The 14348-nt window shown below is 33.6% G+C and overlaps 1 protein-coding gene across 2 annotated transcripts; it reads left to right on the top strand.

The window, feature by feature from the left end:
* Positions 1-55: 55 nt before the first annotated feature.
* On the top strand, positions 56-13058 carry LOC124356651 (metallophosphoesterase domain-containing protein 1). Of its 2 annotated transcripts, none has more exons than XM_046807782.1 (5): positions 56-490; positions 4636-4780; positions 7446-7713; positions 11786-12012; positions 12719-13058. In XM_046807782.1, exons 1-5 carry the CDS (start codon positions 368-370, stop codon positions 12847-12849), a joined length of 894 nt encoding a protein of 297 aa, XP_046663738.1. In that variant the 5' UTR covers positions 56-367; the 3' UTR covers positions 12850-13058. The 2 variants fall into 2 exon arrangements, with proteins under 2 accessions (XP_046663738.1, XP_046663746.1); XM_046807790.1 differs by having other exon boundaries at positions 92-154.
* Positions 13059-14348: the final 1290 nt, after the last annotated feature.

Genomic DNA, 14348 nt, shown 5'->3' with positions numbered 1-14348 from the left:
GCTTAAATGAGATTAAAAAAAAAAAAAAAAAAAAAAAAAGTTTTAAATAATAATGATTGTCTAGGCAATGGAAGGTGGATGTATTCATATTAGGGATTTGTAGGTTAAAACAAGCTAAATCAGTGTTTTAGCCGATCTTACATTAAAATATATGGTACTGGTTCTGTGTTTTAAATACAGAATAAATAATAAAATTTAAACAATACGTTCTAATTTCACAGGAAACCAAGGAACTTATTATATATTAATAATTGAAGTACATTGCAGTGAACATTATGTTTTATAAGTATAAAGATCTAGAATTATTTCTTGCTATTAACAACTGACTGCATCCCAAAAGTATAAACTTTAATATTAGGCGTATACAATGAAAATAGATGTACATCCCTTGTCTAATAATCCAACTGCAGCATGGAAAGAAATGTCTCAAAATCAAAAAGTTATAAAAATTCATGTTTCTATGCCCAAACTTAAAGTCAGTCCAAATAAGGTAAATAAAAGGCATTATATTTACTTATAGGTATAAGCAGAAGGCAATGTTAAATTTTTGCAGTAGCTATTCTCTTCTATTACACCAATTTCATTACATTTTAAGAATTAAAAATTAGTCAATTTTACCACTAAAACATAGGGTATTATATGTATATTGTTACAGATGGACAGAGAACACAATAAATATTTTATGACTCCCAGGTTCTCAGTTCTATTTTGAACTGTATTGGAACTGGCAGTAAAAATCTTATAGTTACTGGGTATGATTTTATGTTTTGCAAAAATGTCACTAACTATTTACTGTCATTCTATATATTTCATCTTATAATTTCAGTGATGTTTAACTGCTCACAGATTCCATCCATAGAAAGAACTAATCATCTGACATGAATCCTGGTTTATGAACTACTAACCTAGTTCCTGAACCAGTTCTTAAACAAACTAAATTAATTATATTTTTTGAAAACAATAATACAAAACAAGATCTATAGAATCTAACTAACTGGCATTATAAAACTACACATTTTGGTTGTAATGAACAAAGTCTACACAATTTTACAGGACAAATGCGGACAAAACAAATCTATAAATGACCGTCTCAAAAATGTTCGAGCTGATTTTGATAAAATCTTCTATACACATTCAATACAGTCTACTATATTATATTACTACCCTCATGGGTATACTTTAATAAGCAGCCTGCACTCATTATTTGTTTGTTTTTATCGAATGGTTTGATTGTTTTTATCCAAAGGATAGTTTGATATTACAAATTATTTAACTTAGCATATAATTTCAACTTATTAGTTATAGTAATTTTAATGTAAACAATAAACAACAAGAAGTAACTAATATTTTGAAACTTTGAAAATGGCGATGAATGTGAGGAAAATATGAAGGATATTTCTCACAAGTGACGAGATTTGTTTAAGTATCTTCAACATGTGGGTTTGGTTCCTGGTAACACATGGGGAGAATTCTTTCATCCATTACACAAAAGCAGTTACTTATTGATATCAAGCTGGGAAAGTTAATATAAGTATAACCGCCGGGTGGGGTAAGTATATTGTAAGGTTTCTTTGACATCTAATTCTAGGCCATAGTTGGTTTTGTTGTTTTGTAATGTTATTGTAAATTTATGTATTTAAAATTGTAATTTATGAGATGATGTTACGGTAATTTATTATAGCGATTTTTTACATACATCGAAGTTGGGTAATATATTTAATTGTTAGATAATAGCAATGGAATAATGAGTGTAGGCCGCTTATTAAAGTCTCTTCATCCTCATTCTTAGGCCACACCTATTTTCGGAGATATTGATTTTACGTGTCAAATACTGAAAAACAAATCTATGGATGGCCACCGTACCTCAAACATGTACAAGCTGATTTTGATGAAACTTTCTATACACATTCAATACACAGTCTACTATATTATATTACTACCCTCATTCTTAGGCCAGAAATCAAATCTATGGATGACCTTACTTTAAAAACGTACCAGCCGAATTTGATAAAACTTTCTATACACATTCAATTCACGGTCTACTATGTTATATTACTACCATCAATCTTAAGCCACACCTATTTTCAGACATATATTGATTTTACATGTCAAATACTGTAAAAACAAATGTAGATTGCCGTACCTCAAAAATTTTCTAGCCGTTTATGAAAAAAAATTTAAACACATTCAGTACATGGTCTACTATATTACAATATAATCTTCATTCTTAGGCCGCACCTATTTTCTTACCTATATTGATTTTACATGTCAAATAATAGGAAAACCTGTTTATGACCGTACCTTAAAAATGTACAAGTCAGTATTGTATACACATTTGAAACACAGTCTACTATACTGCAACATATATATAATAAACCTAAATATATAATTGGATTGTAGGATATGGTAAAAATGGTTGTTAAGAAAATATGTGGGATTTATGTAGGCTAAACTGAAATAACATGAAAAGTACATATTATAAATAGGGTTACTGTTATTTACATACTTACTGGCTGATCATGATAATTAACTCATAAATTGAAATGAACTATAATACTGTGCTACTTATAGTCAACTTCTGGGTTACTAACTTGAGTATGTTTTGAATACTTGAATCTTTTATACCACTCAATGGAAATTTCACTTCCAATGGAATACTTGTAGTAACACCATTGATGAACAGTTTTCACGTATTGGCAGTGTAACTTATTTACCTCCTGTGAATAAAAGTTTCATGTCTACTCATAAATAATCCCCTTGCATTTCTAGCTTTCTCAATTGTGGCCTTATACACTCCCCACAGCCTGAAAACTGCATTAAGCACTTGGAAAATTAACTGTTATTTGTAAACAGTGTACTAGAAATGGGTTCATTCATGGTTTTGAGGTAAATAACAAGCAATAAGAAATTAAATCATCAGAACAAATGCCTTTCTATATAGGCTATATGTAGAGCTCCAAATTGAATGAATGAATGAATAACGTTTATTCCAGCAGTTTATATATGACATATATACAATGGTTCTTAAATTAAATAGCTATTATTATATATACAGCCGCTTATATATGTAGAAGAAATGTAACGAATAGCACAATAAAAAATAAAAAATAACAATATTGGTGGCCTCCATTTAATCAGAAAGTACCATTGTTGTTTATAGCTTGGCGTATTTTGGCTTCTAAATCTTAAAATAGAAACCAGTATGATAAACAGCAAGTTTCAAATCAGATATCTGAAACCTGTTTTAAATAAATCATAGTGTCAAAACTTTTAGAATTTGTGTTTCTAAAAAAAATAAAACTTGTCCTTTGAAAACCGTATTTCCAGTAGAAAGCCAGGCCAAATCTTTTATTGCGAGCTTCTTTCTGTCAAAGATGATGTGGTAAAGAGGGCATTAATGTTTTAAGAGGTTGTATGGTTGAGAAAGGATTTACTTGCAGAAGTTAAAGGAGGAGTTATATAAGAGGAAAAGCGAGGGTGAAAATAATCTGGCTAAAAGTATGTATATGGGTTATTCACTACCATTGCAGCTAAGCTAAAATTAAAGTTTAAAGTTAGGTGGTTAAGGCCCTTTTAGTTCAAAAATTTAAAAATTTCAAGGGGCTTTGAACCGGCTTCATTACTATTCAACAATTCCTTCTTCTGACTACTATGACATAATTGTACTTCTTGAAACAAATCCCTCAACTTATATTAATACAATAGAACTTTAATAATTAGGGCTTACAATTTTCGAACCTTCAATAACCTGTATTTGATTTGGTTAGAAAATTGCATTAAGTAAATACATTACTGTATTGGTGTAGCAAATGGTCGAAGACTATGGACATGAGTTGCACACAAATTAGGTGTTAAAAGAGCTAGTGATAGTGGATATGTCATTGGTTATTCATTTAATTAGGCATGCTATTTAATTTAAAGGTGATAAAGAAACAGTAGATACTGGTTAGAAAGAGAATAAAAGTGACATTGAGGAATCAGTGCGTAAACATGTTAAAAAATATACAACAGCATAGGCTTGAAACTCAAACCGAGGACACGTACCAATCCAACTCTTCTTAAACAAATAAGGGATTTAGCTTCATTGTAAAAAGGCTAGTGTATTTGTTAGTGGCTTTTTTAATGCTGCACTTAGATGTATTTTGTTGTAGATTTTCTGAGTTACTATACACTATTGTTTGAAACCCAGTCCACACACAACACTAAAACTGTACACCTTCATTTGTGCGCTTGTGTTCTTGTGCTACAGTTGGTGCTGTTTATGAACATTTTGGGTTCCTTTTCCCTTCATAATTTTTATCACAGTTTTGTGCTTACTGAAATAATGTTGGGAAAGTTGAAATGTTCAGTTGGCCTAGTCCTGCTTCAGTTGAGTGATAGTTGCATTTGATTTCTTATTATATTTGGAAACGAGCATGATTATAAAAAACAATATGTAATAAACAGATAAATGGAGGTAAATAAATATATTAAATTAAAATGTGAGGTGTAGTTGGTAAAGATTTTATGTTGACTTTTCTTTCAGTGCTTTAATGTAGAGGTTTTCGTATTTATTGTTAATATAAAATTAGTGTAACTAAATTCCTTAAACATACAAAACTTAATTTCAAATTTGTAAAGTGTTTAATTTTACAGGCACGTGTCGTCTGTATGAGTGATACTCACTCACTGACCTCTCACATTAAGTTTGATGTTCCTGAAGGAGATATATTCATTCATGCTGGTGATTTCACAAAATGTGGTGGATTGGATGAAGTTGTGGATTTTAATAACTGGATAGGTAAATTGGTAAAACTGAGCCCAATCCCTCTTATTACTAGTTTTAATGATAATTAGTATAAGGCGTAAGTATTTAAAACATTAACATTACTAGTAAATCAGGAAATCTTTGAACAATTTAAAGTTAAAAGTTAGTATGAATAACTAACTTAGATGTAATTAACATTTATCACACAGAGTAGGGTTTAATTAAAATTTCACAGGCGGCCAAAAATCACCAAACAAGTGCATCAAAAAGAACACAACAAAAAAATTACAGCAACTTGGAAAATAGAAATAATAATTATGTTAACTCAATTTTTGTGCTCATCACCACAACAAGGAGCTGAAAAATATTTATTTGTATTGTGGATGTTTCACTTATCCAGCAATATCGAGCAATTATATCCAGCAATTATTATCCAGCAATATATCCAGGAATATTATTAAAACATTATTATTCCAAAACATTTTGATGTTAAACTTAGCGTGTAAATGCAAATTTGCACCAACCCAAATAGTAAACAGACCAACCAAATTGGATATAGGGTCAATGCATATGAAGTGGTCCAATGAGGGCTGCTTGACTATTTTGAAATATTTTCATTTTTTTATATGTTTTTACCATACATTATAAGAGGTTCAAAAATGATTTTTAAATAGTTTTATCTTTTAGCATTTATGCATGGCAACCATTTTTCTTTATGAGAATTTTGCGCTTTTTAGCTTTGTAGACATTAGTGTTAAATTGATTATCACTGGATCAAGCACTTTACAATAATTCAATAAAATTTAAATATAAACACTTCAGCTGAAAGTATTAACAGCTGTTAAGTATCAGTTCACTTTTTACTATGTGTTGTAGCGCAATTTGCCAGATCCAATCTAAAACATACCAAAATCAGCAATTTATAAATACAAAATTAATTAAATAAATAATTGGACAGAATATTGTAAATCTAAAACATTCTCGAATTGTCTTTTCAGACACACAAATATTTCATTAAAATCAGTCAAGCCGTTTAGGAAGAGTTCAGTGACACACACACGCACACGCACACGCACACGCGCACGCGCACACACACACACACACACACACACACACACACACGAGGGGGTACCCAAAAGAAACCGGAATAGCATTGCCGTGGGCGGAGATTGTGTAGTACGCATTTTTGCCGTTAGGCATGTAGAGCGCAATTCATAGCCAGTTTCGTGCCGCCTGTGTTGTCAATCTGGCTTGTTCCCTTCATCTGCAGTGATTGTTTTTGCTACTGCTGTTTTGTTCTTGTTTAGTTTTTTATGATGGCAATTTTGTTTTCTACTCGGTAAAAATGTTGCTGAAACTGTTTTAATGTTGAAAACAACTTACCAAGATGACGCTATGGGAAAAATGTACAAGTGGTTTGTTTGATTTAAAAGTGGCGACATGTCGATTGATGATAAACCTCGTTCTGGACGTCCAACTGCCCGCATCGACGAAAATATTGAAAAAAATGGACAGCTTTTGCTCACAGACCGTCGACAAACAATTGATCAACTGTCAGAGTTTTATGGGTTATCTTGGAGCTCGTTCCAGCAAATTTTAACGGAAGAGTTGGGAATGAAACGGGTTGCTGCCAAGTTTGTTCCTCGGGTTCTGACTGACAATCAAAATGAACATCGAGTTGAAACATGTCTTGTTTTGCTGTAGATGGAGCTTATATTGGTCACTGTTAAATTACATTAAAAATATTAATTATTTTTAATACAATAAAAAAATTTAATACAATAAAATGTATTAAATATTGGTTTTATGTTTTTAATGTAATATGTCTTGTTTTGAAACTGATCCAGATTTTCTGTCAAATATAATTACTGGTGATGAGTCATGGCTCTACAGTTACAACCCAGAAACAAAGCAACAATCAAGCCAATAAATGAAGTCATCGTTACCCCATCCAAAAAAAGATATCAAATCAAACATCAAAACAATGCTGATTTGCCTTATTGATGCCAAGGGCGTAGTTTATTTAGAGTTTGTTTTCCAAGTCAGACAATCAATCAATCCTTTTATTTGGAAGTTTTAAGAAGATTGCACAACACTGTTCGTCAAAAAGGACCTAATTTGTGGCAGGCAGGAGACTGGTTCTTCCACAACGACAATGCACCTCCACACACAGCCAACTCTGTTAGACAATTTTTTGATAAAAATGGCATGATTCCACGCACCTTACTCGCCTGACCTGACACTGTGCCACTTGTTCTTATTTCCCTGCATGAAAGGACACCAATTTGACAAAATCGAAGAGGTCAAGAAAAAATACAAGGGAGGAGCTGTCAGTTATTTTTATAGATGAGTACAAACAATGTTTCAAATAGTGTAAACACCGGTATTTTTGTAAAATATTGAAAGTATATAGCTTTTAAAAAATAATTCTGGTTTCTTTTGGGTACCCCTCGTGTATATATATTAGAATTAGATTTTATACTTGTATATACACAATTAATGTAAGTTATTAAAAAGGACATTTTTAGTTTATTTAGTGGTAAAAATAGTTTTAACAAAATATTTATTTTTTACTTCAACATATGTGTAAAAATAGGATTGATTGATCAATTGCACTTGTATCAAAGGAAATAAAAAAAAGATTCTTATTCTTGCTGTCTCTACTATTATTAAGAGATACTGTAACTGTGTGTGACAGGTGGGCTCCCTCACAAACACAAAGTTGTCATCGCAGGCAATCACGAGCTCAGCTTTGATCACACATTCACTCACCCACTGAGTCACTCCCCGAGTGATGGCTCCAGGGGTGGCAGTATCGTGGATCAGATCCCAACCCTGGGCATGCCACGAGACAACATCGCAGAGGCTGTCAAGATGCAGAATATTAAAGATTGCTTGACGAATTGTATCTATTTACAAGACGAAGTCGTCACCTTGTACGGTTTGAAGATTTATGGGACTCCATGGTAAGAATTTAATAAACATTGACATAAAATTTTTCTTTTTAAAACTTGTTCAAAATATGTTGTGAAATTAACGTTGAAACATAAAAAAGTTATAAGGAACTAAATCGTACAAGTAAAGCAGTCGTTTAAACCATATGTATTTGTGTATGGCTAAAATATTAGTTGTGCATAAAGCGTAATGAGTCAAGGTGATTTCCTTTTGATTTCCCTACCGACTCTTATAATCCTGTCTAAATATTAATGTAGTCATTATGATATATGTATTATTGGCAGTAAAGGTATCCAATCAACGTTGATGTAAAAAACTTATTCCCTTGAACTTTTATTAAGATTTATATTAGTCTTTCTTTTGCTGGAGTGAATGAAGACTCTTACAATGTATCGATTTGTAGTTTGTAAATACTGAAGTCTTTTTTAAAACCTTACTGTTCAGGAATAAGGGGTTTTGGTATTATCTTTTACCACACTTTGTAATTGTTAAAACTAAAATAAAAAACATACTGATCACTTTGAGTCTTACAAAAAAAGACAATGTTCTGATAATCAAAATAGCGAACTTTCCAACTTGCTCAGTGGTAGTTTCTGTTTGTGCCCTGATTACTGATATTTACATGACCATCTTTAAACGATATAACCACTCATAAGCACATGATAAAGATCAAATTATTTAACCAATATCAAAAAGAATATTGAATGATGCATTATTTTACAATGAGAACATGCAGAAAGTGCTGTGAAGGAGAAGCCTATTTGGCACTTGGCCTTGGAACAGCTGAGGACTGAGCGAGGTTGCCAAACTTGCTCCCTACTGTAACTGCAAGCTTTGTGGATGCTTAAAACCACTACCGTTGAAAGGAATGTTGGAGCTGTCTTAAATCTATTAAACTTTTTATTAATAAACAGAATTTTACGGTCAGTTCAAGTTCCTTTTCAAAGAAATAATGGAGGAAAATTATAAACATAATGGTTTTGTTACACAATTCGGTTCTCATACATTTATAAACATTTGATAGTATCTTTTGTATCTGGCTATGAATGTACCTGATATGTATATATTGATTATTTTCACGCCTTGATGATTTAAATATTAATACTGGCAACAGTTGAGAATCTCAAGAAGCCCAAAAATTTCTTGTACAAAAAGTAACCATTTTCTATAACATCCAAAGAAGTTAAAAATACAATATAATATAATAAGTGATGTCACATAAGTGAAGTACATGTACACAGAAACTGCACCAGCCAATCTGTTGTGATAATGAGACACACTGTTCATTCTGTCAGTGCCCATTGTCACTGTGTCTGTGGTGGTTTGAAATATGGAAGCAACATGTGAAGTACATGTAAACAGAAACTGCACCAGCCAATCTGTTGTGATAATGAGACACACTGTTCATTCTGTCAGTGCCCATTGTCACTGTGTCTGTGGTGGTTTGAAATATGGAAGCAACATGTGAAGTAAATGTAAACAGAAACTGCACCAGCCAATCTGTTGTGATAATGAGTCACACTGTTCATTCTGTCAGTGCCCATTGTCACTGTGTCTGTGGTGGTTTGAAATATGGAAGCAACATGTGAAGTACATGTAAACAGAAACTGCACCAGCCAATCTGTTGTGATAATAAGACACACTGTTCATTCTGTCAGTGCCCATTGTCACTGTGTCTGTGGTGGTTTGAAATATGGAAGCAACATGTGAAGTACATGTAAACAGAAACTGCACCAGCCAATCTGTTGTGATAATGAGACACACTGTTCATTCTGTCAGTGCCCATTGTCACTGTGTCTGTGGTGGTTTGAAATATGGAAGCAACATGTGAAGTACATGTAAACAGAAACTGCACCAGCCAATCTGTTGTAATAATGAGACACACTGTTCATTCTGTCAGTGCCCATTGTTGCTGTGTCAGTGGTGGTTTGAAATATGGAAGCAACAGGTGAAGTACATGAAAACAGAAACTGCACCAGCCACTCTGTTGTGATAATGAGTCACACTGTTAATTCTGTCAGTGCCCATTGTTGCTGTGTCAGTGGTGGTTTGAAATATGGAAGCAACAGGTGAAGTACATGTAAACAGAATCTGCACCAGCCAATCTGTTGTGATAATGAGACACACTGTTCATTCTGTCAGTGCCCATTGTCACTGTGTCTGTGGTGGTTTGAAACTAATTTGTGTTTTCCTGATTTCCACTATGCGTATATTATTGGTAAGGTATGGCCTTGTAGTCTGGGGAACCTCCCAAGGAAACCTCAAGAGAGTTCTGGTACTCCAAAAGAAGGCAGTCAGGACCCTTGCAAACCTTGAGCCACTACAAACTTGCCGACAGGCCTACCAGACCCTAGGCATACTTACAGTACCTGCACTTTACATTTATGAAGCTATCTTGCACGTAGATAAACTACATCTGCAGACTCACATGGACCTCCATAATTACCCCACACGCCATGCCTCAAGGCTCACCCTACCTCAACACAGAACAGCTTTATACGAGAAGAAACCTTCATACATTGGCCGGAAATTTAAAAACCTTCTACCAGACTACCTCCGCAGCCTGACAGGAAACAGACTACAGAACCTACTTCGAGAGTTTTTGCTGAAGAGACCTGTATACACCATTGAAGAGTTCCTGGAATCTGCTAACACTGGAACCACGTGATTTTAAAAATTGAAGCATAAACCTCCTAAACTCACAATGATGACAGTATTAAACTGTAATTATCTAACTTTGCATTATGTATTATATTTTGACAAATTACTGTACTTAATGTTCACGTAATAAAGACATTTTGATTTGATTTGATTTGAAGAATATTAATAAGTCATTCATACTCTTTACCGTATTTTGTTTTAAAATGCTCATAATTATATTATGGGAAATAATTATGATTATTTGACAATTCAAAGTTGCAGTTATATTATTATAATTTTGAATAATTTCTTACAATAAATTAAAGTATTTAGAGTACAATAAGCAACACAGTGTGGTGGATTAGATTTAAAAAGCAATGTTTATTTATCATAAAAATTGTTTTATATAAGCGTAAATAATATCTTCTGAACAAATTTCGGATCGTACAGCACATAAACAAGTACACTGACTAATTGTTCCATGATAATTTATGAGTTTGTAATAGCATGATTAAACCATAAAAGTAATACAAATATGATAGAGCAAACTGTCATGGTATTAAAGATTTTTTAAACTTTTGTGTAGAGCTTGTACCTTTATACCGATAAGATTTTATCCAAATCAGTGTTAGAGGTTTGTACAGTACAACTGTGACAGTGGTCTATATCGCTAATGCACAGTGACACGGTGGTTAACACGTTTTGTGTAGAGCTTGTACCTTTATACCCATAAGATTTTATCCAAATCAGTGTTAGAGGTTTGTACAGTACAACTGTGACAGTGGTCTATATCGCTAATGCACAGTGACACGGCAGTTAACACGTTTTGTGTAGAGCTTGTACCTTTATACCGATAAGATTTTATCCAAATCAGTGTTAGAGGTTTGTACAGTACAACTGTGACAGTGGTCTATATTGCTAATGCACAGTGACACGGTGGTTAACACGTTTTGTGTAGAGCTTGTACCTTTATACCCATAAGATTTTATCCAAATCAGTGTTAGAGGTTTGTACAGTACAACTGTGACAGTGGTCTATATCGCTAATGCACAGTGACACGGCAGTTAACACGTTTTGTGTAGAGCTTGTACCTTTATACCCATAAGATTTTATCCAAATCAGTGTTAGAGGTTTGTACAGTACAACTGTGACAGTGGTCTATATCGCTAATGCACAGTGACACGGCAGTTAACACGTTTTGTGACAACGTCGTGTGGGCCTGTCCATTCTACTGCTTGCCGCCAACTGTATTCTTTCATGACCCCACCTGTAGAATGCATAACGAACCAAATAGTCAGTCAACATCAAATAAATGTACTTTAGTAAACATTAAACAAATTTACACAAAAAGAAAAATAATGTGATGTTATCACCTAATAGATCTATTATACCCTTACTTACAGGCTACAATATGGTGACTTGAATGTGAATTCACTTGTCTAGGCAACCAGAGTTTTGCAAGTGGGCATTCAACCTGCCTCGTGGAGAAGCCTGTTTACAGAAGTGGGACGCTATTCCCGATGATACGGATATCCTGGTGACGCACACTCCGCCCATAGGACACGGAGATCTGTGTTGTACTGGAGTCCGTGCGGGCTGTGTAGAACTACTCTCCACGGTACAGCAGAGAGTCAAACCCAAGTATCACATATTTGGGCATGTTCATGAAGGTAAAATTTCTTCTACTTTGTGATGTATTTTAAGAGAAACACAGGATTAATGCTAAATAGGTGAAGCTTTTTTAGTTACAGTTTTCCTACAAATCAATCACAAGCTGGTCTTCCCTGAACATGCAAGCAGTGTTGTGAGAGCTATTTTGGAATTTGAGTATTGTTATATGGGGAGTCCAATTATCAATGTCATCTTTATCCTAATGCTGTATAGGACCTGGGTATGAAGTCATCTTGGTTATGTCATTTCTATTTAGAATGTAGGGTTAAATTGACTGAAATTACAACTGAGTAGAAGAAATTAATTCCATGGATGGTCCGAAAGATTCTGAAACATTGGACTAGATTTGATCATGTTGTTCAAATGTATGATGGCAGCACGAATCAAGAATAATTGTTAAGGGGGAGATGGCAGTTGGACTTGAGCGCCCGGGAGAGGGTTACATTTTTCAATTATCCTCCAGAAGATTATTAGTATTTTATGTTCTCGAATTTATATTAGGCTGACATGGATTAAAGAGTTATGGTTACACACATTTAGATCATACATGCTAAGCCTTTCTGTTTTGGAAAAAAGAATGAAGATCTTCATTGTAGGGTTTTAGTTTTCATGCTAGTAGAGCAAGTTAGAAGAGAGTCATATTTGAAATAGTATAAGGCTTCTTGTATTGTTTCATAACAATTTATTGTGCTGAATTTGTTGCAGGATATGGTGTTTCGTCAGATGGGAAGATTATTTATGTAAATGCTTCGACTTGTGATATAAACTACTTGCCAAACAATCCTCCGATAGTGTTTGACATAAGCTTACCTCCTGGTGCAAATAAGGAATTTTAGTTGTTTAGTGTAGTATTTAACGAGCATAGCTGATGCAATGTTGTGAAAATATGTGATTTAATTTAAGAAAATTAGATTGTAACAAATTTTACTACATTTTAGGATTTAAGGCACAGTTATTAAGATAGTTGGTATGTATGTTTCTAAACATCCAAAGTGTTAGAGTAAAATAAAAAATATTTAATTTTATTACATTTGTTACAAAAGAATATGTAATGCTTTATTTGCATTTTTTGAGATGTATGCAAAATTTCAAATATATTTATACAAGGTATGATTACGCCATATCACGTGTCACGTAAAAGGCTCACCTAGGCTGGATGAAACATTTAAAGTCTACAGCTCATTTCATTCTCGAGATGTTCTGCAAACAGACACGGACAGAAAAAAAGAAATTGTTACATTCCCTCTGCAGACAGAAAAGAGATTTTGTCAGCACCATAGTAATGCTCAGCCTAACACCATAGATGGACATGCACCATCATAGAACTCATGCTTGTGCATCTACAAATGAGTATTCATACAAAATTTAAAGTCTAAGACGATATCTTTTGAATGATTAGGCTACATGTGTTATACATCACATGTCATATGACGGCGTATTTTTGTTCTCAGTTTGTTTACAAATTTATTTATTCTGAAATTTTCTCGTTGCCTTCATGGTTACCCATAAGGCCAATGCAAAAATTTTACTGACGCTCAGCCAAATCCTGTGGCGTGACATATATCATCGAACACGATTTTACCCAAAACTGAATCTGCAGGAAAAATGTCAAGTCTGAAGTTACACGGATATCATCCTGATACCATTTTTGGAATAGACTCCCTAATTGTCTGTTGCCATGAGCACATCTTTAGAACATTTCTTGGTAGTGTTCTAAGTGGTACAATCATGCATTTTAAAAGTAGGAAGGTGTAAATTTGCTTCATATGCAGAAACAGGTTTATAAGTATTTTTGATTTAAGTAATCTATGACCTTGAAATCGGAATTTGGGCACAAAACACTGCCAAAGCATTCTCATTGGCATAGCAAAAATGTATGCTCCAAAACAATCTCATCAAGTAATAATAAATAAATTAAATTCAGACTGTAATTACGTTTTACGTCAGATTGTAAATTAATTTTTCACCTATAAATGATACTTAGTTCTTAAGCGTATCAGGAGTTAATGACTATTTTTCTTAGTTTTCTGGTTCGTACCACGTCGAAGCATTGCTCACACAATTAATTGTTTGAATATGTTGGCCTCACTGTGGAGAGCTATTTCCAGTGAACAGTTGACGAAGATGTTAAACTGACGGAGTGAACAATAAAGTTAGATGTTAATTATAAATGATATTACTTCAATCAGGTGCTATTCAGGACTAGAGCCACTTTGACTGATACTCTAGTCTGTAATAAGGTAGGAATTGTGGATGATGGAGGTCAGGATCAAGATCAAAATCAACACCTATGGGGAAGGCATGTTATAACGTAACATTTCTACAACGCAGTCAT

Source organism: Homalodisca vitripennis, chromosome 1 (genome assembly GCF_021130785.1).
Source record: "Homalodisca vitripennis isolate AUS2020 chromosome 1, UT_GWSS_2.1, whole genome shotgun sequence".
Taxonomy (NCBI): domain Eukaryota; kingdom Metazoa; phylum Arthropoda; class Insecta; order Hemiptera; family Cicadellidae; genus Homalodisca; species Homalodisca vitripennis.
This window is presented reverse-complemented; position numbering and strand designations above follow the sequence as displayed.

Coding starts and splice junctions, on each gene's coding strand:
- LOC124356651 (XM_046807782.1), top strand. CDS start 368: ATGAAAATAGATGTACATCCCTTGTCTAATAATCCAACTGCAGCATGG. Junction 491..4,635: donor TTAAAGTCAGTCCAAATAAG/GTAAATAAAAGG, acceptor TTAATTTTACAG/GCACGTGTCGTCTGTATGAG. Junction 12,013..12,718: donor ATTTGGGCATGTTCATGAAG/GTAAAATTTCTT, acceptor AATTTGTTGCAG/GATATGGTGTTTCGTCAGAT.